General features: G+C 39.1%; 1 protein-coding gene across 5 annotated transcripts in view; it reads right to left on the bottom strand.

Moving 5' to 3' along the window:
- OPHN1 (oligophrenin 1) overlaps positions 1 to 22,731 on the bottom strand; it is a 526,199-nt gene that overhangs the window by 139,407 nt on the left and 364,061 nt on the right. For all 5 annotated transcript variants that reach the window (XM_072817292.1, XM_072817295.1, XM_072817294.1 and 2 more), the window contains 5 exons: positions 20,600 to 20,691; positions 14,644 to 14,722; positions 12,296 to 12,329; positions 11,488 to 11,550; positions 10,140 to 10,214 (listed from right to left, as the gene is read on the bottom strand). In XM_072817292.1, the coding sequence (XP_072673393.1) occupies positions 10,140 to 10,214; positions 11,488 to 11,550; positions 12,296 to 12,329; positions 14,644 to 14,722; positions 20,600 to 20,691 (343 nt within the window). The remainder of the gene's footprint in view (positions 1 to 10,139; positions 10,215 to 11,487; positions 11,551 to 12,295; positions 12,330 to 14,643; positions 14,723 to 20,599; positions 20,692 to 22,731) is intronic.

Here is a 22,731-nt window from a genome sequence, read left to right as displayed (position 1 = left end):
TCCGAAAGATAAAAAGAGAAGGAATACTTTCAAACTCATTCTATGAGGCCAGCATCACCTTAATTCCAACCCAGACAAAAACCCCACCAAAAAGGAGAAATATAGACCAATATCCCTGAGGAACACACAAGCAAAAATTCTCAACAAAATACTATCCAATAGGATCCAACAGTGCATTAAGATTATTCACCATGACCAAGTGGGATTTATCCCCAGGATGCAAGGCTGCTTCAACACTCATAAAGCAATCAATGTGATAGATCATATCAACAAGAGAAAAAATAAGAACCATATGATCCTCTCAATTGATGCAGAGAAAGCATTGGACAAAATACAGCATCTATTTTGATCAAAACTCTGCAGAGTGCAGGGACAGAAGGAACATTCCTCATATCTTAAAAGCCACCTACGAAAAGCCCACAGCAAACATCATTCTTTTTCTTAATAAATTAATTTTTTATTGGTGTTCAATTTACCAACATACAGAATAACACCCAGTGCTCATCCCGTCAAGTGTCCCCCTCAGTGCCTGTCACCCATTCTCCCCTACCCCCCGCCATCCTCCCCTTTCACCACCCGTAGTTCGTTTCCAGAGTTAGGAGTCTTTATGTTCTGTCTCCCTTTCTGATATTTCCCACACATTTCTTCTCCCTTCCCTTATATTCCCTTTCACTATTATTTATATTCCCCAAATGAATGAGAACATACACTGTTTGTCGTACTCTGATTGACTTACTTCACTCAGCATAATACCCTACAGTTCCATCCATGTTGAAGCAAATGGTGGGTATTTGTCATTTCTAATGGCTGAGTAATATTGATTGTTATAAACCACATCTTCTTTATCCATTCATCTTTCGATGGACACAGAGGCTCCTTCCACAGTTTGGCTATTATGGACATTGCTGCTAGAAACATCGGGGTGCAGGTGACCCGGTGTTTCATTGCATCTGAATCTTTGGGGTAAATCACCAACAGTGCAATTGCAGGGTCGGAGGGCAGGTCTATTTTTAACTCTTTGAGGAACTTCCACACAGTTTTCCGGAGTGGCTGCACCAGTTCACATTCCCACCAACAGTGCAGGAGGGTTCCCCTTTCTTTTCATCCTCTCCAACATTTGTTGTTTCCTGCCTTGTTAATTTTCCCCATTCTCACTGGTGTGAGGTGGTATCTCATTGTGGTTTTGATTTGTATTTCCCTGATGGCAAGTGATGCAGAGCATTTTCATGTGCATGTTGGCCATGTCTATGTCTTGCTCTATGAGATTTCTCTTCATGTCTTTTGCCCATTTCATGATTGGATTGTTTGTTTCTTTGGTGTTGAGTTTAATAAGTTCTTTAGAGATCTTGGAAACTAGCCCTTTATCTGATACGCCATTTGCAAATATCTTCTCCCATTCTGTAGGTTGTCTTTTACTTTTGTTGACTATATCCTTTGCTGTGCAAAAGCTTCTTATCTTGATGAAGTCCCAATAGTTCATTTTTGCTTTTGTTTCTTTTGTCTTCGTGGATGTATCTTGCAAGAAGTTACTGTGGCCGAGTTCAAAAAGGGTGTTGCCTGTGTTCTCCTCTAGGATTTTGATGGAATCTTGTCTCACATTTAGATCTTTCAACCATTTTGAGTTTATCTTTGTGTATGGTGCAAGAGAGTGGTCTAGTTTCATTCTTCTGCATGTGGATGTCCAATTTTCCCAGCACCATTTATTGAAGAGACTGTTTTTCTTCCAATGGATAGTCTTTCCTCCTTTATCGAATATTAGTTGACCATAAAGTTCAGGGTCCACTTCTGGGTTTTCTATTCTGTTCCATTGATCTATGTGTCTGTTTTTGTGCCAGTACCACACTGTCTTGATGACCACAGCTTTGTAGTACAACCTGAAATCTGGCATTGTGATGCACCCAGATACGGTTTTCTTTTTTAAAATTCCCCTGGCTATTCGGGGTCTTTTCTGATTCCACACAAATCTTAAAATAATTTGTTCTACTCTCTGAAGAAAGTCCATGGTATTTTGATAGGGATTGCATTAAACGTGTAAATTGCCCTGGGTAACATTGACATTTTCACAATATTAATTCTGCCAATCCATGAGCATGGAATATTTTTCCATCTCTGTGTCTTCCTCAATTTCTTTCAGAAGTGTTCTATAGTTTTGAGGGTATAGATCCTTTACCTCTTTGGTTAGGTATATTCCTAGGTATCTTATGCTTTTGGGTGCAATTGTCAATGGGATTGACTCCTTCATTTCTCTTTCTTCAGTCTCATTGTTAGTGTATAGAAATGCCATTGATTTCAGGGCATTGATTTTGTATCCTGCCACGCTACCAAATTGCTATGAGTTCTAGCAATCTTGGGTTGGAGGCTTTTGGGTTTTCTATGTAGAGTATCATGTCATCGGCAAAGAGGGAGAGTTTGACTTCTTCTTTGCCAATTTGAATGCCTTTAATGTCTTTTTGTTGTCTGATTGCTGAGGCTAGGACTTCCAATACTGTGTTGAATAGCAGTGGTGAGAGTGGACATCCCTGTCTTGTTCCTGATCTTAGGGGAAAGGCTCCCAGTGCTTCCCCATTGAGAATGATATTTGCTGTGGGCTTTTCGTAGATGGCTTTTAAGATGTCGAGGAAAGTTCCCTCTATCCCTACACTCTAAAGAGTTTTGATCAGGAATGGATGCTGTATTTTGTCAAATGCTTTCTCTGCATCAAATGAGAGGATCATATGGTTCTTGGTTTTTCTCTTGCGGATATGATGAATCACATTGATTGTTTTACGAGTGTTGAACCAGCCTTGTGTCCCAGGGATAAATCCTACTTGGTCATTGTGAATAATTTTCTTAATGTACTATTGGATCCTATTGGCTAATATATTCTTGAGAATTTTTTCATCCATGTTCATCAGGGACATTGGTCTGTAATTCTCCTTTTTGGTGGGGTCTTTGTCTGGTTTTGGAATTAAGGTGATGCTGGCCTCATAGAACGAATTTGGAAGTACTCCATCTCTTTCTAGCTTTCCAAACAGCTTTAGTAGAAGAGGTATGATTTCTTCTTTAAACATTTGATAGAATTCCCCTGGGACATCATCTGGCCCTGGAGTCTTGTGTCTTGATGACTGCTTCAATTTCCTCCCTGGTTATTGGTCTGTTCAGGTTTTCTGTTTCTTCCTGTTCCAGTTTTGGTAGTTTGTGGCTTTCCAGTAATGCGTCCATTTCTTCTAGGTTGCCTAATTTATTGGCGTATAGCTGTTCATAATATGTTTTTAAAATCATTTGTATTTCCTTGGTGTTGGTAGTGATCTCTCCTTTCTCATTCATGATTTTATTAATTTGAGTCCTCTCTCTCTTCTTTTTATAAGGTTGGCTAATGGTTTATCTATCTTATTAATTCTTTCAAAGAACCAACTCCTGGTTCTGTTGATCTGTTCCACAGTTCTTCTGGTCTCGATTTCATTGAGTTCTGCTCGAATTTTAATTAAGTCTCTTCTTCTGCTGGGTGTAGGGTCCATCTGCTGTTTCTTCTCTAGCTCCTTTATGTGTAAGGTTAGCTTTTGTATTTGAGTTCTTTCCAGTTTTTGAATGGATGCTTGTATTGCGATGTATTTCCCCCTTAGGAATGCTTTTGCTGCATCCCAAAGATTTTGAACGGTTGTATCTTCATTCTCATTAGTTTCCATGAATCTTTTTAATTCTTCCTTAATTTCCTGGTTGACCCTTTCATCTTTTAGCAGGATGGTCCTTAACCTCCACGTGTTTTAGGTCCTTCCAAACTTCTTGTTGTGATTTAGTTCTAATTTCAAGGCATTATGGTCTGAGAATATGCAGGGGACGATCCCAATCTTTTGGTATCGGTTCAGACCCGATTTGTGACCCAGTATGTGGTCTATTATGGAGAAAGTTCCATGTGCACTTGAGAAGAATGTGTATTCTGTTGAGTTTCGATGTAAAGTTCTGTAGATATCTGTGAAATACATGTGGTCCAGTGTATCATTTAAAGCTCTCGTTTCTTTGGAGTTGTTGTGCTTAGAAGACCTATTGAGGGTAGAAAGAGCTAGATTGAAGTCACCAAGTATAAGTGTATTATTATCTAAGTATTTCTTGACTTTGGTTATTAATTGGTTTAAATATTTGGCAGCTCCCACATTCGGGGCATATATATTGAGGATTGTTGAATAGATCCTTTAAGATCCTTAAGTATGATATAGTGTCCCTCTTCATCTCTCACTACAGTCTTCAGGGTAAATTTTATTTTATCTGATATAAGGATGGCTACCCCTGCTTTCTTTTGAGGACCATTTGAATGGTAAATGGTTCTCCAACCTTTTATTTTCAGGCTGTAGGTGTCCTTCTGTCTAAAATGAGTCTCTTGTAGACAGCAAATAGATGGGTCCTGCTTTTTTATCCAGTCTGAAACCCTGCGCCTTTTGATGGGGTCATTAAGCCCATTCACGTTCAGTTACTATTTACAGATATGAGTTTAGTGTCATCATGATAACTATTTAGTCCTTGTTTTTGTGGATTGTTCCACTCAACTTCTTCTTAAAGGGGAATTTTAAGAGTCCCCCTTAATATTTCTTGCAGAGCTGGTTTGTAGGTCACATATTCTTTCAGTTACTGCCTGTCTTGGAAGCTCTTTATCTCTCCTTCCATTTTGAATGAGAGCCTTGCTGGATAAAGTATTCTTGGTTGCATGTTCTTCTCATTTAGGACCCTGAATATATCCTGCCAGCCCTTTCTGGCCTGCCAGGTCTCTGTGGAGAGGTCTGCTGTTACCCTAATACTCCTCCCCATAAAAGTCAGGGATTTCTTGTCTCTTGCTGCTTTAAGGATCTTCTCTTTATCTTTGGAATTTGCAAGCTTCACTATTAAATGTCGAGGTGTTGAACGGTTTTTATTGATTTTAGGGGGGGAATCTCTCTATTTTCTGGATCTGAATGCCTGTTTCCCTTCCCAGATTAGGAAAGTTTTCAGCTATGATTTGTTCACATACATATTTTGGCCCTCTGTCCCTTTTGGCGCCTTCGGGAACCCCAATTAAACGTAGGTTTTTCTTCCTCAGGCTGTCGTTTATTTCCCTTAATCTGTCTTCATGGTCTTTTAATTGTCTGTCTCCTTTTTTCCTCAGTTTCCCTCTTTGCCATCAACTTGTCTTCTATGTCACTCACTCGTTCTTCCACCTCATTAACCCTTGACGTTAGGACTTATAGTTTGGATTGCATCTTATTCAATTGATTTTTAATTTCTGCCTGATTGGATCTAAATTCTGCACTCATGAAGTCTCTTGAGTCCTTTATGCTTTTTTCTAGAGCCACGAGTAGCTGTATAATAGTGCTTCTGAAATGGCTTTCTGTCATTGAATTGTAATCCAGATTTTGTAACTCTGTGGGAGAGAGGACTGTTTCTGATTCTTTCTTTTGAGGTGAGGTTTTCCTTCTAGTCATTTTGCTCAGTGCAGAGTGGCCAAAAACAAGTTGTATTGGGAAAAGGAGAAAAAGAGAGGAGAGAAATAAGGAAAGAAAAGAGAAAAAGAATAAAGAAAAAAGGAAGAAAAAAGGAAAAAAGAGAAGAAAAAGAGAAAGAAAAAGAAAGAAAGGGGAAAAAAGGGTGGGGGAAGCAATCAGAAATAAAAAAAAAAAAAACACAGGGGAGTATCTTCTGATTCTGTATACTTTAAGTCCCTTGACTTCCCCTGGAACTTGTCGACCTAGTTGGTCTCTTGGGGGAGGGGCCTGTTGTGCTGATTTTCAGATGTTAGCACTTGGGGGAGCTGCTCTGACCCCTGCCTGGTGCAGGGCTCAGTGGGGGTTGTTTACCCCGTGAGGCCCTAGGAGGAACAACCGCAGTGGTGGAGGACAGCTCTGGAAATCTGGAATCAGCTCCCCCAGTAACTATGGAGCTCTCAGTCTGCAGGGCCTGGATGCTCCGGGGGCAGGGCCGCTGATCTGCCCAGCTTGGGGCAGGAGTGTTCTTGCTGTCCTGGCCCCCCTGGCCTCTGCCTGTCCCAGGGGGAGGTCAGATCTTGGGCTGTGTCCTGGCACCCAGTGCTCCCGGGCCTGGGCTGTTGGATTCGCGCTCCCGACCGCACAGCCCCCTCCGCGGAGCCGCCCCCGAGCCCTTCCGAGCTGCTCCCGGGTCCAGCCATGTGCGCTGCAGCCCTAAGGGAGCTCGGCGCACTCTCCCTGGGGTGCAGGTGTCTGTTAGTGTCCCAGGGAGCCTGAGGGCATCCCTGCCCTCCTGGGGTCCTGCTCTAACTCCCTGCGGGCGCCTTTCCGCCGGGAAGGTTGGTGCAGCTCCTGCTTCTCCCGGACGGGGCTCTCCTGTCCTGTGGGCACTCGCCCCAGCCTTAGCCCGGCTCCTCTTGGGGCCCCTCCCCCTTGGATGCCTTTTGTTTCTTTATTTCTTTTTTCCCCCGTCTTCCTACCTTGATAAAGCGCGAACTCTTCTCACTGTAGCGTTCCAGCTGTTCTCTCTTTAAATCTCAGGCCGAATTCGTAGATTTTCAGGATGATTGGAAGGTTATCTAGGTAATTTGGTGGGGACAGGTGATTTGGGGACCCTACTCTTCCGCCATCTTGCTCCTCCTCCTCCAAATATCATTCTCAGTGGGGAAGCACTGGGAGCCTTTCCCCTAAGATCAGGAACAAGACAGGGATGTCCACTCTCACCACTGCTATTCAACATAGTACTGGAAGTCCTAGCCTCAGCAATCAGGCAACAAAAAGAAATAAAAGGCATTCAAATGGGCAAAGAAGAAGTCAAACTCTCCCTCTTCGCAGATGACAGGATACTGTACGGAGAAAACCCAAAAGACTCCACCCCAAGATTGCTAGAACTCATACAGCAATTCGGCAGTGTAGCAGGATACAAAATCAATGCCCAGAAATCAGTGACATTTCTGTATACTAACAATTAGCCTGAAGAAAGAGAAATGAAGGAGTCAATCCCATTTACAATTGCACCCAAAAGCATAAGATACCTAGGAATAAACCTAACCAAAGAGGTAAAGGATCTATACCCTAAAAACTACAGAATACTCCTGAAAGAAATGAGGAAGACACAAAGAGATGTAAAAAATATTCCATGCTCATGGATTGGCAGAATTAATATTGTGAAAATGTCAATGCTACCCAGGGAAATTTACACATTTAATGCAATCCCTATCAAAATACCATGGACTTTCTTCAGAGAGTTGGAACAAATCATCTTAAGATTTGTGTGGAATCAGAAAAAACCCCGCATAGCCAGGGGAATATTGAAAAAGAAAACCATAGCTGGAGGCATCACAATGCAGATTTCAGGCTGTACTACAAAGCTGTAATCATCAAGATAGTGTGGTACTGGTACAAAAACAGACACATAGATCAGTGGAACAGAATAGAGAACCCAGAAATGGGCCCTTAACTGTATGGTCCACTACTATTCGACAAAGCAGGAAAGACTATCCCCTGGAAAAAGTACAGTCTCTTCAATGAATGGCGCTGGGAAAATTGGACAGCCATGTGTAGAAAAACGAATCTAGATCATTGTCTTACACTAGACACAAAGATAAACTTAAAATGGATGAAAGATCTAAATGTGAGACAAGATTCCATCAAAATCCTAGAGAACAGAGGCAGCACCCTTTTTGAACTTGGCTGCAGCAACTTCTTGCAAGTTACATCTATGAAGGCAAGGGAAACAAAAGCAAAAATGAATTATTAGGACATCATCAAGATAAAAAGCTTCTGCACAGCAAAAGAAACAGTCAACAAAACTAAAAGACAATCTACAGAATGGGAGAAGACATTTGTAAATGACTAATCAGATAAAGGGCTAGTATCCAAGATCTATAAAGAACTTATTATACTCAGCAGCAAAGAAACAAACAATCGAATCGTGAAATGGGCAAAATGGTGAAAATTCTCAAGACAGTTAACAACAAATGTTAGAGAGGATGTGGAGAAAGGGGAACCCTCTTGCACTGTTGGGGGGAATATGACCTGGTATAGCCACTCTGGAAAACTGTGTGGAGGTTCCTCAAAGAGTTAAAAATAGATCTCTCAGGCAGCCCTTGTGGCCCAGTGGTTTAGTGGCATCTTCAGCCCAGGGTGTGATCCTAGAGACCCAGAATCGAGTCCCACGTCAGGCTCCCTGCATGGAGTCTGCTTCAACCTCTGCCTGTGTCTCTGCCTCTCTCTCTCTCTCTCTCTCATGAATAAATAAATAAATGAAATCCATAAAATCAATAAAAATAGAACTGTCCTATAACCCACCAATTGCACTGCTGGGGATTTATCGTAAAGATACAGATGCAGTGAAATGCCGGAACACCTGAACCCCGATGTTTATAGCAGCAATGTCCACAATAGTCAAACTATGGAAGGAGCCTCAGTGTCCATCAAATGATGAGTGGATAAAGAAGATGTGGTCTATGTATACAATGAAATATTACTCAGCCATTAGAAATGACAAACACCCACAATTTCCTTCAACATGGATGGAACTGGAGGGTATTATGCTGAGAGAAGTAAGTCAATCAAGAAGGACAAACATTATATGATCTCATTCATTTGGGGAATATAAAAAATAGTGAAAGGGAATAAAGGGGAAAGAAGGGAGAATGGGAAATATCAGTGAGGGCAACAGAACATGAAACACACCTAACTCTGGGAAATGAACAAGGGGTGGTATAAAGGGAGGTGGGCGGAGGGTTGGGGTGACTGGGTGATGGGCACTGTGTGGGGCACTTGATAGGATGAGCACTGGGTGTTATGCTATATGCTGGCAAATTGAACTCCAATAAAAAAATAAATAAAATAAATAGTAGTTGATAATCTTTAAAAGTAGAACTTTTAAAACTGAACACCCCAAAAAACAAATAATCATTATAAAATTGGCAGAAGATATGAATAGACATTTTTCCAATCAGCCAACAGACACATGAAAAAATGCCCAACTTCAGCTCCTCATGAAAACGAAAATGAGATGAGATGTCACTTCACACCTGTCAGAAAGTCTAAAATTAACAACACAAGAAACATGCATTAGTGAGGATGTGGAAAAAGGAGAACCCTCTTGCAGTGTTGGTGGAAATGCAAACAGGTGCAGCCACTTTGGAAAACTGTGTGGAGGTTCCTCAGAAAGTTAAAAACAGAACTGCCCTATGATCCAGAAATTGCACTACTGGGTATTTCTTCCAAGAATACAAAAATACTAGTTCAAATTCTAAATGTATCCTGATGTTTATAGCAGCACTATGAATATAAGCCGGAATATGGAAAGAGCCGAAATGTCCATTGACTGATGAATGAATATATATATATATTTCCATATATATATATGGAAAAAAGAGAGAGTCAAACCAAGAATAGACTCTTAACTATAGAGTACAAAGTGATGGTTATCAGAGGGGAGTTGGGGGGATGAAACATGTAATAGGGATTAGGGAGTGTACTTGTGAAGAGCAATTGGTGTTGAATGGAAGTGCTGAATCACTACATTATACACAGGAAACTACTATCACACTGTATATTAACTAGCTGGAATTAAAATAAAACCTTTAAACAATTATTAGATGTTCAAAAAGGGAAAAATGTGATCCATAACTAGGCTAATATTTATTCAATATTTATTCATTAGGAATACATTTTGAGGAAGCAGCAAAGGGTGGCAAAGGTGGAATGCTGGAAAGTATCCAGCCAAGATTTAGAAGATGGTAAGAAGAAAAAGGATCTGTCAATAGAGTCACTTGAAAGATTTAATACAAGATTTTAGAAAATCACAAGAGGTTGAGTCACAGAAGTCACACAGAAAGTTTCAAAAAGAAGGGAGTAGTCAACAAGGAGATCAAGCAAGATAGCTTCTGAAAATTGTCCATTGGATTTCACAGATGATACCTTCAAAGCCTACTGAAAGTAGTTCCAGTGGAGAGGTTGGGGTAGAAGCCAGTTTGCAAAGGTTCTGAGGTGTCAATATGATGTGGAGAAAGAGAGATGCTAGTTGTTTCAAGACAAGATTGTCTTTGACCCAGGGTAGGCAATATGTGTACATTTTCCCTTGAAAATATTGTTAAATACTCTACAACCTTTTAAAACAATGTCTCTTTTCTCTTATAGTCACATTTCTTTTTAATACACAATTTCCAATACAAATTATGAAATTAAAATTGTTACCAAAAAAGGCATTCAGTAGCTTCTGAACCTGAATGTTGCTGCCCACAGTACGGTACAATCCCTCTGTCTTGATCCCTAGGGAAAGAAAATGAGCTCAGTTGTGTTTCTTATAACTAGAGCTTTCATTTCCTTCAAGGTAGAGAAAGTAAGTACTTAAACCCTGGTGCCAGTTCAAACAGGAAAGTGTCTCCCTACTCCCTCCAAGCTCTCCAGCCATCCCCTGCAATAGGGAAACAGTTTTGAAGCACGTCTCCAAATTATGTTCTCCATACTTTCATTTAGATTATACCAAGATTACATTAATGTGAACAAAAGAGAATATACTCTATAGTAAATAGAAAAATATGCTTAAGTGGGTAGCAGTGGGTGGCTGAGAATAGTGCCATTGTCTTGGAACGGAGCTAGGGTTTAACTGAAAAAGGAGGAAATATTAACCTCTGAGTTGCCTGTCAGCAGTGATACAAAGAAAGAGATGGAATATGGCTTATGTGAAACAAAAGGCCATTTTGTGTATAGAGAAATTCTAGCAACATTTCACAGAAAAAAAGAAGCTTGACTCGTACTACATACCCACATTCTAAATATTCTCAGAGAGAAATTAGAGAGTATCATTATCAACCTGGAAAAACACTGATTCCATATTTGTCTGAGTTTGGCTTTGCACCCCATCAATTTTTAAACCAATACGTATTGTAGCAGAAATTGAACTCTAATTTATTTGCAATAGAACCATCATAACACTACTTGTGGAGTGCCCAGTAGTATTTCAGAATACTTTATAAGCTGTTTGAAGCTCTTTCTATTTATTTTTCTTTGAAATAGAAGATGCTTTACGTATTTAATATATATAATTTGGTGAGGTGAAGATAAGTGAAGCCATCTCCACAATCTATGCAGAAACATATCTATCACCTCTAAAAGTTTCCTGCTGCCTTCTTTATTCATTATTATTATTTTTTGTGATAGGAATTCTTACCACAAGATCTACCATTTTAGTACATTTTTAAATCTGCAATACAGTATTGTTAACTACAGCTTTATGCTGGACAGCAGATCTCTAGGACACAATTATCTTGTGTAACTTAGAACTTTGTACCATTTGATTAATTAAGCTTTCTCTTCAAAAGTAGGAAGCCACAAATTATCCCAATATGCTTGGATACCAGTTGTTTGGAATTTGCTGGAATTTTACAAATTTGTGTCTAGTGTTCAGGTTTATAAATAGTCTTGATTGCTAAAATGAGTCCTGGTCAATGAATGACATCATTGCTACCTTAGAGAAATTGCCCCAGGATAAATTCAGAGTGACCAGATTAAAACACTGCCAATGCCCTGGTTTATATCTTACCTTTGGTCTCAATGACATTGATGCATTTCCTAACAAACTTGAAACCTACTTCATTCAGCTCCACTGTTTCAAACAAAGGAAAACAGAGTTAGATCCTGCTATAACAAGCTTTACCTATGAAACATTTTTGATCCTGCTCATGCTAGGAGACTGCAGTGAGAGAATAAGGGGCATAGTTTGTCATCTCTAATACCTTTAAATGGAAAGATATTTTAATTCAGGGGGAGAATAGAGTTTTTACTCTTATAACACAAAAGGCTAGGGATCCCTGGGTGGCGCAGCGGTTTGGCGCCTGCCTTTGGCCCAGGATGCGATCCGGGAGACCCGGGATCGAATCCCACATCGGGCTCCCGGTGCATGGAGCCTGCTTCTCCCTCTGCCTATGTCTCTGCCTCTCTCTCTTCTCTCTCTGTGACTATCATAAATAAATAAAAAATAAAAATAAAAAAATAACACAAAAGGCTTTAATTATCCCATTGCATTATGTTTGTTTTAGGCATGAGGAATATCAAACACGAAACGTTAGTTTGGAAATGCAAATCATTTCTATCATGGGTTTAGAACAAGGAAGATATAATGTTCTTCTCTATATTGCTATTACTACTCACACCAAAAGCTAAGATATAGTTACTTCTTTATTTCAATAAGTAGACATACTTCTTTTTACAAAAATAAGTCCGAATTCTATTCCACACAAAGCCATCAATAAACACATTTGCATCAATATTACATATTATTGATGATAGCATTAACTGTGATTAGGACAGCTAGCAGTTTGTAAGGTCAATAAATCATAAATTTGACTCACTTTCTTCCTGTTTTGTTACGGGGCTATGGTAGATCTATAAAAGAAGAGAAAGAAAGAGCCATGGCTATTGTGAATCACTATAGGTAAGTATGGCAAATAATACTAAATCTCTTTCTTCAGTTCGTCAAAACCATTAGTGACTCTAAAGCATTAATAAGATGAAAAAGCAGAATCATCTTTGCCTAGGTCCCTAGAAAACACTTGGATTAACAATCCCTGAAGACTACAGTAGATTCCAAGTAGCTCACTCCAGCTGAAGTTGTAGTGTACCCATCTTAGTGATTTACTAATGCAAAGCTTGGAGAATTTTTCTGATGGAGCAAGAGAGCATGAGAGAAAAGAAATAGTTTTCTAATGGATAAATGAGTATTGGGCATTGATGATAAAATTTAAATGTTCCCAATACCAACCTCTTACCCTAAAGGCTAATTAATGGGTGTTCCTCTGTAGAAAAGCAGGTTCCCAATTCAAAGAGATCCATGCATTGATCAAGATTCTTCTAAATCATATTGAAGTACAGACTGAGATAGCTATGTGAGAGTCCAACGAGGAGATCCTTGAATCTTAAAGTCTATTCCTGGTTTTACCTCTACTTCATTATGAAGTTTTGGGCATGTTCTTTTCATTTTCTATACTTCAAAATTTATATCTCTAAAATGATCAGGATTGGACTGGATGTCCCTTCAAGTCCCGATCTTCTTTGACACTTTAACAAAGGTATGCATACCATGTGTAAGATTAGTAAATTGAGGTATTTAGTAAAATAGCAACAATAATAATGTGAAACTACAGGAAATAAGCCTTCTATATGGTATCTGTTAAAGTTTGCTTTAGCAACTTCTCATTTCAATAGAAGATTTTCTGCATATGTGTGTATGCCCGTGGATTATTTCAATGAGTGAGATTTCTGTGCTGTCAGCCCTTGCTGCCACTTGCATAAGCAAGGTATTTGTAGAAAGTCTATTACAATCAAGTTGTTAGGGATCCACATTCAGTGGACCCGTATTCTAATGTCATTCTCTATAAAAAGCCATCTGCATACTTTGATCTTTAAAATCTGAAGAGAAAATAAGTTCAGAAGATGGAATCAAGAATAAATTGCCTTGCTGAACCTCCTACCACCCTCCTGTAGAAACATGATAGGCATGCAATAGTTAAGCTCCAGGTTTCTGGGAAGGAGGGCAGAGAGACAGGTCATGGATTATTTTCTGCATGGCAAGCCTCACAATACCACTTCTTTCCTGCTATCTCCTTAGTTGGCTATAAATGCAATCTGAGATCTTGGTACTCCTCTTTAGTCTCCAGGGCACTGAGGAGACACAGAAAGAAAACCCTGGAGTATATTTCTCCCTCTTAGTACATTTTTGCCTTGAATAAAACAAAGAGATTTGACTATATCCAAATATTATTGAATCTCAGTAGCTTTGCAGTCATCCTTCAGGCCAGATAGAAATATCTAAAACTAATATAGCACACTATGGTTGACAGAATTTCATTCATTTGATTTTTCAAAGAAACTTTGTGAGTTAAGAAGAATGAGATTATTAACCCCATTTTACTAAAGAGAAGAAAACTGAATCTCAAAGAGAATAACTTCCTTAAAGTTATACAACCACTGAATGGCACAACTAGGATCCAGATTTAGGTTTTTAATTGCAACAGTAGGAAGGTTATGTTACTTCATATACCACTAGAATAAACCTGCATGGAAGATACTGAAGAGAAAAAGTGCTTTTTAGTAATTTCTGACTCTTCATATTTGTCTTTCTATGACAATCACTAAACCTTTTAAGGTACTGCTTGACCTTCTGTGTAACAATGTTCTAAACAGACTGGTACATCTTGGGATATAGGATGCCAGTACCATCTTCTCATCAGCTGTACCCTTAAAGAGAATAAGCTGACCTGGGAATATAAGATGGGGGCAACAAAAGTACTTTGGATAAAATCATAATAAATGCTTATTCAATTAATACAATTATTTTCCATCTTTCTAACTGAACAGATATTAGTTTTATAAAATGAAAAAAGGCTTAATTTTCTTTCTTAAGAAGATCTTATGGGCACAGCTGCCTCATCCTACAGTGAAACAAGAAGCTGAGAAACTTGGATTCTAGGTCCAGTTTTTATGCCTTTTCTGAGAGTAATCCCTAAGAAGTACCTCATCTTCTCTGGAACTCAAATTGCCTGACTTCTTAAACATGAAATGTCGCGCCAAAAATTCCTTCTAGCTCTCAAGAGTCTGAAGATCTGACTATTTAATCATCCTTGACTCACTGGTACCACTAAGGACATTCATATACTAGACTGTGGTGCTGAGGTTTCTCCAGTGTCCTGAGATAACTTACAGGTTCTTTTCCATCCATGGCCTCCATCCATAGCCTTCTGTTAGCTTCTGAAAGGGCCTGCAAAGTGATGGTTCCTGGCCTAAGGGAAAAAAAATGACCAAGTTAAAAGTAGAAAACTCACCTGAAATAATGGAGTACTGTGATCTAGGGTCCCTCTCTGCCCTGGGAGGTGTCACACTGAGCAGGCACATACAGAATTCCAATCTTTCAAAAATCTCTTTTACTCAAAACAAAACAAAACAAAACAAAACAACAATGAAACATTTAGAGAACTGTAACTTTGGGAACCCTGGGGTAGGTGCTATCTCAGCAGCCCCATGCCAGGGTCAGTCAAGGAGATAGGAAGGCAGATGCAAAAAGACCTTATCATAATACACAATTAAATTGGCTCCATTGCATTTGAGCCAAACTGTGGCTCTCTCTGCCTTTCTTGGAAACCAGGAGTTTGGTCTGGGCTCTAGGAGCAAACATGTTCAGCATGGGCACATTCATCCATCAAAAAAAAAAAATGGCTTTGCTACTTCCACCATCCATGATGTCCAAGGAATGTTTCCAGTTGGAAAGAATTCAACAACATGCACACTGGCTCAGCAGAGGGAGGAGACATTTGGCTGATTTAAGCAATCTTATTACTAAGAATAACTAACAGTTACTGAATGCTCACTAGATGCCAGAGTCTGTTCTAAGTACTTTATAAGTATTAATTCATGTTATCTACCCAGGAACCTATAAAGCAGGTATTATATAGTAATCCTTATTTTACAGAAGGGGAAACTGATGCACTGAGATGTTCCCTAAATTCACACAGTGGGTAAGTATAGAGCCAGGATTTGACTTTAGGAATTCTGGTCCAACAGCCATGTTCTTTCTTAACCACTATGCTACAAGGCCTCTACTCCATAGGAGATGGCCTCAAACCCAGTTTTTTTTTTTTTTTTCAATTTACGTGGGTTACCTATAACTAGAGACACTCCAAGTTGATATACTCTGAATATGGTCTTTACAGACCTTCACAACCAAACTGAGAATTTCAGATTGACCATATTATTGCAAACATAAAGTCTCCTTGCGTCATCTGCATATCTGCACCATTGTGAGAAACCTGTTCCTCTTACTCATTCTGTATTAAGATAAGACCTCTCTCAGAGTCATAGAATGACAAGAACAATGACAAGAGAGTTCAGAGAGTCTGGAAAAGTAACTGGGCCTCTGTGGGCCTTAGTTTCTTTATCTAAACAGTATTAGACCAGATGAGCTGAGAGGTCCCTTCCAGTTTTGATTATCATGGGATTCATATTCAACTTTCTATATTTTACTCCATTAAAGTACATCTTAAAAAGGAAAACTCTCAGGGATCCCTGGGTGGCTCAGTGGTTTAGTGCATGCTTTTGGCCCAGGGTGTGATCCTGGAGTCCTGGGATTGAGTCCCACATCCGACTCCCTGCATGTAGCCTGCTTCTCCCTCTGCCTGTGTCTCTGCCTCTCTCTCTCACTCTCTGTGTCTCTCATGAATAAATATATAAAATCTTTTTTAAAAAAAGGAAAACCCTCAAATGGTTTTTTAAAGATTTTTATTTATTCATGAGAGACACAGGGAGAGAGAAAGAGACAGAGACAAAGGCAGAGGGAGAAGCAGGCTCTATGCAGGGAGCCCGACATGGGACTCAATCCTGGGACTCCAGGATCATGCCCTGGGCCGAAGGCAGTGCTAAACCACTGAGCCACCTGGGCTGCCCTTCAAATGATTTTTAAGCCAAAATCAATTGGGCACTGGATATTTTCAAGTTTACCCTTTTCTAACAAATAACCAACCTTTTGGATATATCACATGGGGCTAGAAAGTCTAGAAATCTTTGGAAAGATAGCTACCCAGCTGAATCTTGAAGCCAGAGGAAAAACAAGTAAATGGGCCATGGACAAAAAAGCAGACAATGCAGACCAGATATGACATTATGACATTAAACCCATCTGGAACTCAGATTCCCTATCTGGGAAATCCAAAAACCAGTGTGTGTCTTTTCTTCACCTTACAGAGAGACTGAAAGTATAAATAAATGACTATTCAAGAGGCATTTGAGGATTCTTGGCTGCCACAGAAAGTCAAATTCAAAGAATAATTGATAAGAACAGGGTGACAAAGTAGAAAGAATATTGACTTCTATTTTTTTAAAGATTTTATTTATTTATTCATGAGAGGCAGAGAGAGAGAGGCAGAGACATAGGCAGAGGAAGAAGCAGGCTCCATGCAGGGAGCCCAATGTGGGACTCAATCCTGGGACTCCGGGATCACACCCTGAGCCAAAGGCAGATGCTCCAATGCTGAGCGACCCAGGCATCCCAGAATATTCACTTCTAGTACAAGATCTTCCATTGACTATCTTTATGACCTTAGACAAATCATCTGCCCTTCCTGAGACCCCAGTCACTCATCCAGAACAAAAAGGTATATGCAGCATATGTGCAATACAGTGCAATGGTTAATAGTGTGGATTTGGATCCTGGCCCTACCATGTGTTACCTAAATTGCTTAATTTCTTTCTGTCTCCTTGTCTTCCTTTGTGTAACTGGGATAATACCCCATACCTCACAAAACTGTAGTGAGGATTAAAGGAAATTATACATTTCCAGAGCTAAGTGAGAATAGTGCCTGGTACATTAGGAGGTACTCAGCAAATGTTAGCAGTTGTTGTTTGTTGTTGTTATTTATTATTATTATTACTATTATTGCACTTCAAGCTCTATGAGCTATAAGCCTGTGGTTTCAAATACTGACAGCAAAATTAATTTTTTTTAAAAAGTTATCCTCGGGAAGCGTGGGTGGCTCAGGATCTTAAAAAAAAAAAGATTTTATTGATTGATTGATTCGAGACAGAGAGAGGCAGAGACACAGGCAGAGGGACATGCAGGCTCCATGCAGGGAGCCTAATGTGGGACTTGATCCCGGGACTCCAAGATCACACCCTGGGCCGAAGGCAAGTGCTAAATCGCTGAGTCATCTAGGGATCCCCATAAATAAAATCTTAAAAAAAAAAGGTATCCTCTATTCCTGAGTTAGTAAAAGAGATTCAGTGAATCCTTTGCTCTCTGTGCTGCAGGGACATGAGTAAAGGTGCCAGATGCCTGCTGGGAATGCTGACTTTGTTTCTTATATCAGATTTACTAACCAGGAAAGTAGATGTCACATCCCTTAGAAAATTTCATGTGCACAGATGTACCTTGGCAACTGTTCTTTACTATATTTTACCCTTTATTTCACAGCATGTTTATTCTCCTTATAAGACAATGGAATAAATTGAAAAGAACATGGACTTTGGAGACAAGTGCTTGAGCTCTGCCTTGCCACTATGTGACTTTGGGCATGTCACTTAACATATTCAAGTCTCAGTCGCCTCACCTGTAAAATGAAGGAGAGATTAATTGAGTGATTTTTTTTAAGCTCCTAATATGTGGTAACTAAAATCACAGACACATCGAAACTTTAATTGCTGGCTTCTAGTCTTAGAATTCCTCAGCATTATGGGGTGGGAAAATACATTTAAAAACAAACAGAAAACTTAGTACCTATCCTGATCCATGCATAGCACTGGGTGCAAGATATATAAAGATAAACTGGTCCCAGCACCTAATCTCAGGGCCAAATTGTTTGCAACTGCTTTGAGTTTATGAGAATATTATTTGCAAGTAGCTTGCAAATTTAAGCTGAACTTGAATCAGAATGAAATTAGACACAGAAAATTTTAATTTCTTTTAAGCACTTTGATGCTACAGAGCAAGAGACAATAAAGATTCATGAAAGAGAAGCCACAGCCAATAGTCATTTTCTGCAGGAAATAGAAGTATGGTTCCCCCTTCCCACTAGGCCTGAAGCCGTTGGAAAAATGAGTGATAATCTCATGGTTACCACTCACAACGTTTACTATCACAATCATCTTTGGTCAGGACCATCCATTTTTTAACAAAGAAATTATATAGATAAACAAAAATTTCAAATAGGGAAAAGGATTTTTTACTTATTTCCAGACCAAAAAAAAAAAAAGAACCCTCAACTCAGTCTAATCTTTATGATTCCAGTCATTGATAGTTTTGTTTATATTATACAGTAATTTGACCTTTAAGCCCCTTTCTAGGAATCTAACCATTTTGTTACATTCTATTTTACTATGCAGTACCCAATACATAGAAATAATAGACTGAAATAACATATAGAAACATTTATTCACTGAATTTTGGATTAACCTCTCTACTACATAACATGCTTTTCTCCAAAGTAATTCCAAATGTTCTCATTTTAAAATTTCAAGGTTAAATTCACCTCTGATAAAAGTGCCCAGGTCCAGAAAACAAAAAGAGGGTATCGGTGAGAAACAAATGCAACAAAGTACAAAGTTTGAAAGCCCTAGCTGAAATCAGAAAGTTGATTCTCAAACTATTTCCAATTTACATAAATATCTGCAAAGCAGGGAAAGTCTGTATCATGTTTGCACCAAGTGGGGGAAAAAGACTCCCCAGTACCACTACCATCCTCCATCCTATCTCCTCTTTAAAAATGTGTTTCAATTCACTTATTCTTGTATGCTACATTAGGAGATAAAAGAATGAGTTTTGCTGAATGGGAGAAGATATTTGCAAATGACATATATAATAAAGAGTATACAAAATCTAAAGAACTAATCAAACTCAATACCCAAAAAACAAGTAATCCAGTTAAGAAATGAGCAGAGGACATGCACAGACATTTTTCAAAAAAAGACATATAGAGGGCTAACAGACACATGAAAAGATGCTCAACATCACTCATCATCAGGAAAATACAAATCAAAACTACAATGAGATTTACCTCACACTGTCAGAATAGCTAAAATTAACAACAAAGGAAAAACATGTTGGCAAGGATGTGGAGAAAGGGGAATCACTCCTCTTACACTATTGGTGGGAATGCAAAGTGCGTGCAGCCACTCTGGAAAACCGTATGGAGGTTCCTCAAAAAGTTAAAAATAGAACTACCCTATGATTTAGCAATTATACTACTAGGTATTTATTCAAAGGACAAAAAAAAGTACTGATACAAAAGAATATATGCACCACAATGTTTATAGCAGCATTATCAACAATAGGCAAATTATGGAGAGAGCCCAAATATCCAATGACTGATGAATGGATAAAGAATATATGTTGTATAACAACACCACACACACACACACACACACACACACACACACACACACACACAGAAGAATATTATTCAGCCATCAAAAAGAACAAAATCTTGCCATTTGCAACAACGTGGATGGACCTAGAGAGCATTATGCTAAATGAAATAAGTCAGAGAAAGACAAATACCATACAATTTTACTCATGTGAATTTTAATAAATGAAACAGATAAACCCTGGGGGAAAAAAGAGAGGCAAACCAGGAAACAGACTCTTGACTATAGAGAACAAGCTGAGATTGCTGAAGGGGAGGTGGGGCGTGGGTTAAATAGGTGATGGCCATTAAGGAGGGCACTTGTGATGAGCACTGGTGTTGTATATACATGATGAATCACTAAATTCTACGCCTGAAACTAATATTACACTATATGTTAATTAACTGGAATTTAAATAAAAACTCGATACTCCAAAAAAAAAAAAAGAATGAGTTTTGTTATCTTGTCCTTGCGGCATCACCAAATGTTGACATTTGCATATCTGATAACAAATTAAATCCTAGGAGTGACTTATTCTGCCTTGAGCAGGCAAGGTAAAGCTGACTAAAGTTTCCACTGGGAGAACTAACAATGGTTCAGGTCTCACAGGGATTCCTGTGAATAGTAGCCAGAAGAGCCAAGACAATAATATCATGAATAGATTTACTCATTTTCATCAATAAGAGATGATAGAGGAAAATAAAAGATCTACACTCAGGTTCAGCACCTAGCACATGGGGACATTACCAATTCATACTAGCATAGCTTACCTTTCATTAGTTTCTATATCAAAACAGAACCTTTTGTCGATAGACTCTGTCTTCCTCCTCACGCAGTACTTCAAGGTTAAGTCCAAAGGCCCCTGATACAAGAAAATAATTAATAGCCAATTTGAAAAAAATGCACAGAAGCTGCTTCTGCCTCCTGCAGTATCCTCAGTCACTTGGAAGGCATCTGTCAGGGCAGCAGGGGCAACGTGTAACCTCACTGAGAACTTTGTCCCTTCAAACAGTATTTGCAGCAAGATGGCAGATGGTTTATTCTTGCTCTAGTAATTAATGGTTGAGACCAGGAAAAATGCTTGGGGTAGGTCAGTACTCTTTTCCAAGGATGGTAGATTAAATAGGAAGCTCATTATACATAATATGAGGAGAATGTAGGAGAAACAGGTTGACCAAATGGCATTAAGTGTACTGAATAAAATGTTCATAAAACCTCCAAGTTACGAGTGGCTTTATGCAACCCTCCTTCCATTAAATTGGCAGATGGAGGAGGGGAGAGAAACATTTTCATTCCCCACCTCCAGACACTTCAGGAAGATAAGAATCACAAAAGCAATCTCTCTGGAGATAGGGCAGGAGTAGAGAAAATAAGCAAATTTATGCATTACTCAAAGTGGCATTTGATATTTCATATATGCAGAATAGTGTAGCCTACCTTAGTCTTATGGTTGCTATTAAGTGGCCACTTATTAAAGGCCACTGAAATTCACTGTGTCCACAGATTAAAATTTCCCAATTCCACATTGTTCAGTTTCCCTCTCTTATCTCATAGAGACAATGTGGTATAGGAAAGAGAAGTAACATTTATCAATTACCTTGTATTTGCCACACATTATGCTAGGAAATTTTAATTTTCTTCATAACAACCCTTAGAAAGAAGTGAAGCTCAGAGAGGTAAAATAGCTAACTGAAAATCACCCAAGTCAGTATAGTGGAAATAGAAGTAAACTAGGAAGCTTAACACCTAGGGTTTTATCTCAGTTTTGTCATTTACTGGCTGGCAACCCAGGACAAATCATTTTCCAATCTCAATCTTAACAGCACAATTTATTAAATGGGGATAATGCTAACTACCTTGCTGTCAGGAATTCAGAAACACTTCCTAAGTGCCCAAGTGTTTCTGGGTACTATGCCATCCAAACTGGCCCGTACAGTTGATCCAGCTAATCAAATAATATTTCTCCCTCATTGGCACACTCAACCCCCTTTCAGGTCTATCCTTTTGCCTCTCCTACACTATAAAAGCTCAACGCTGAATCCATCCTTCAATCTGCCTTCTTTACCCCAATAATAAGGGTGTCAAGAATTACTAGACTTTCAAGTTGACAGTGATTGACAGCATCATATACTCACCCTCCCTCCTTAGACTCTCAACTCCTTCAGAATCAGAGGCATCACAGCTCAGAGGCTGAGGCCCTGCCTATTACTCCATGCTATCCATAGCTATGCCCATGTGTGTTATACTCCATCCATGCAGGAGTACCATCATTTCATACATGCCATACTTTTGTGACTCTATAACTGCAAATAATGTTTCCTCCACCTTCAATGATTTTTATCTATATTCTTGGTCTGGCTAAATCTCAATTGTTCTACAAACTGCAGTTCAGGTTTCATTTCCTCCCAAATCCTTCCCCAATCCCAGACACTGCTCATTATGTGTTTTGTGCATTATATTAGAGCTTTCTGTTTCCGTGCCTTATTTCCCCAATTGACTGAGAACGCAAGGGCATGGGCAGCATCTTATTTACCTTTATGTCTCTAGTATCTAGGAAAGAATTAGTGCCCAAGAAATTTTTATGAACTACAGTATCATTCTTACCATTTTTCTGATGAGGAAAATGATACAGACCAACATCATGTAATTTACTTGGGGTCAAAAAGCTACTGGGCCACAGAGCTAGGATTTAAACCTAGTTGCTGAAAGTCAAAATATAGCACTCTTTCCTCTTACCAGAACTGCCTGACAGGAAGTAATTGGGACCTTATAAAATAGAATTTGGGAAGATAATCTGTAAAGTAAGCAGCGTAACACAAGTGGAAGCTGATAGGCTGAACTAGGGAATACTGGCGAGTACCATAGTCAGAAAGAGTGCTAATTCCTCCATCTTCAAATTGAA

The sequence above is a fragment of the Canis lupus genome, chromosome X (assembly GCF_048164855.1).
Source record: "Canis lupus baileyi chromosome X, mCanLup2.hap1, whole genome shotgun sequence".
In the NCBI taxonomy this organism is placed as follows: domain Eukaryota; kingdom Metazoa; phylum Chordata; class Mammalia; order Carnivora; family Canidae; genus Canis; species Canis lupus.
Note: the sequence above shows the minus strand (reverse complement) of the source record. Positions and strands in the feature narration are given on the sequence as shown.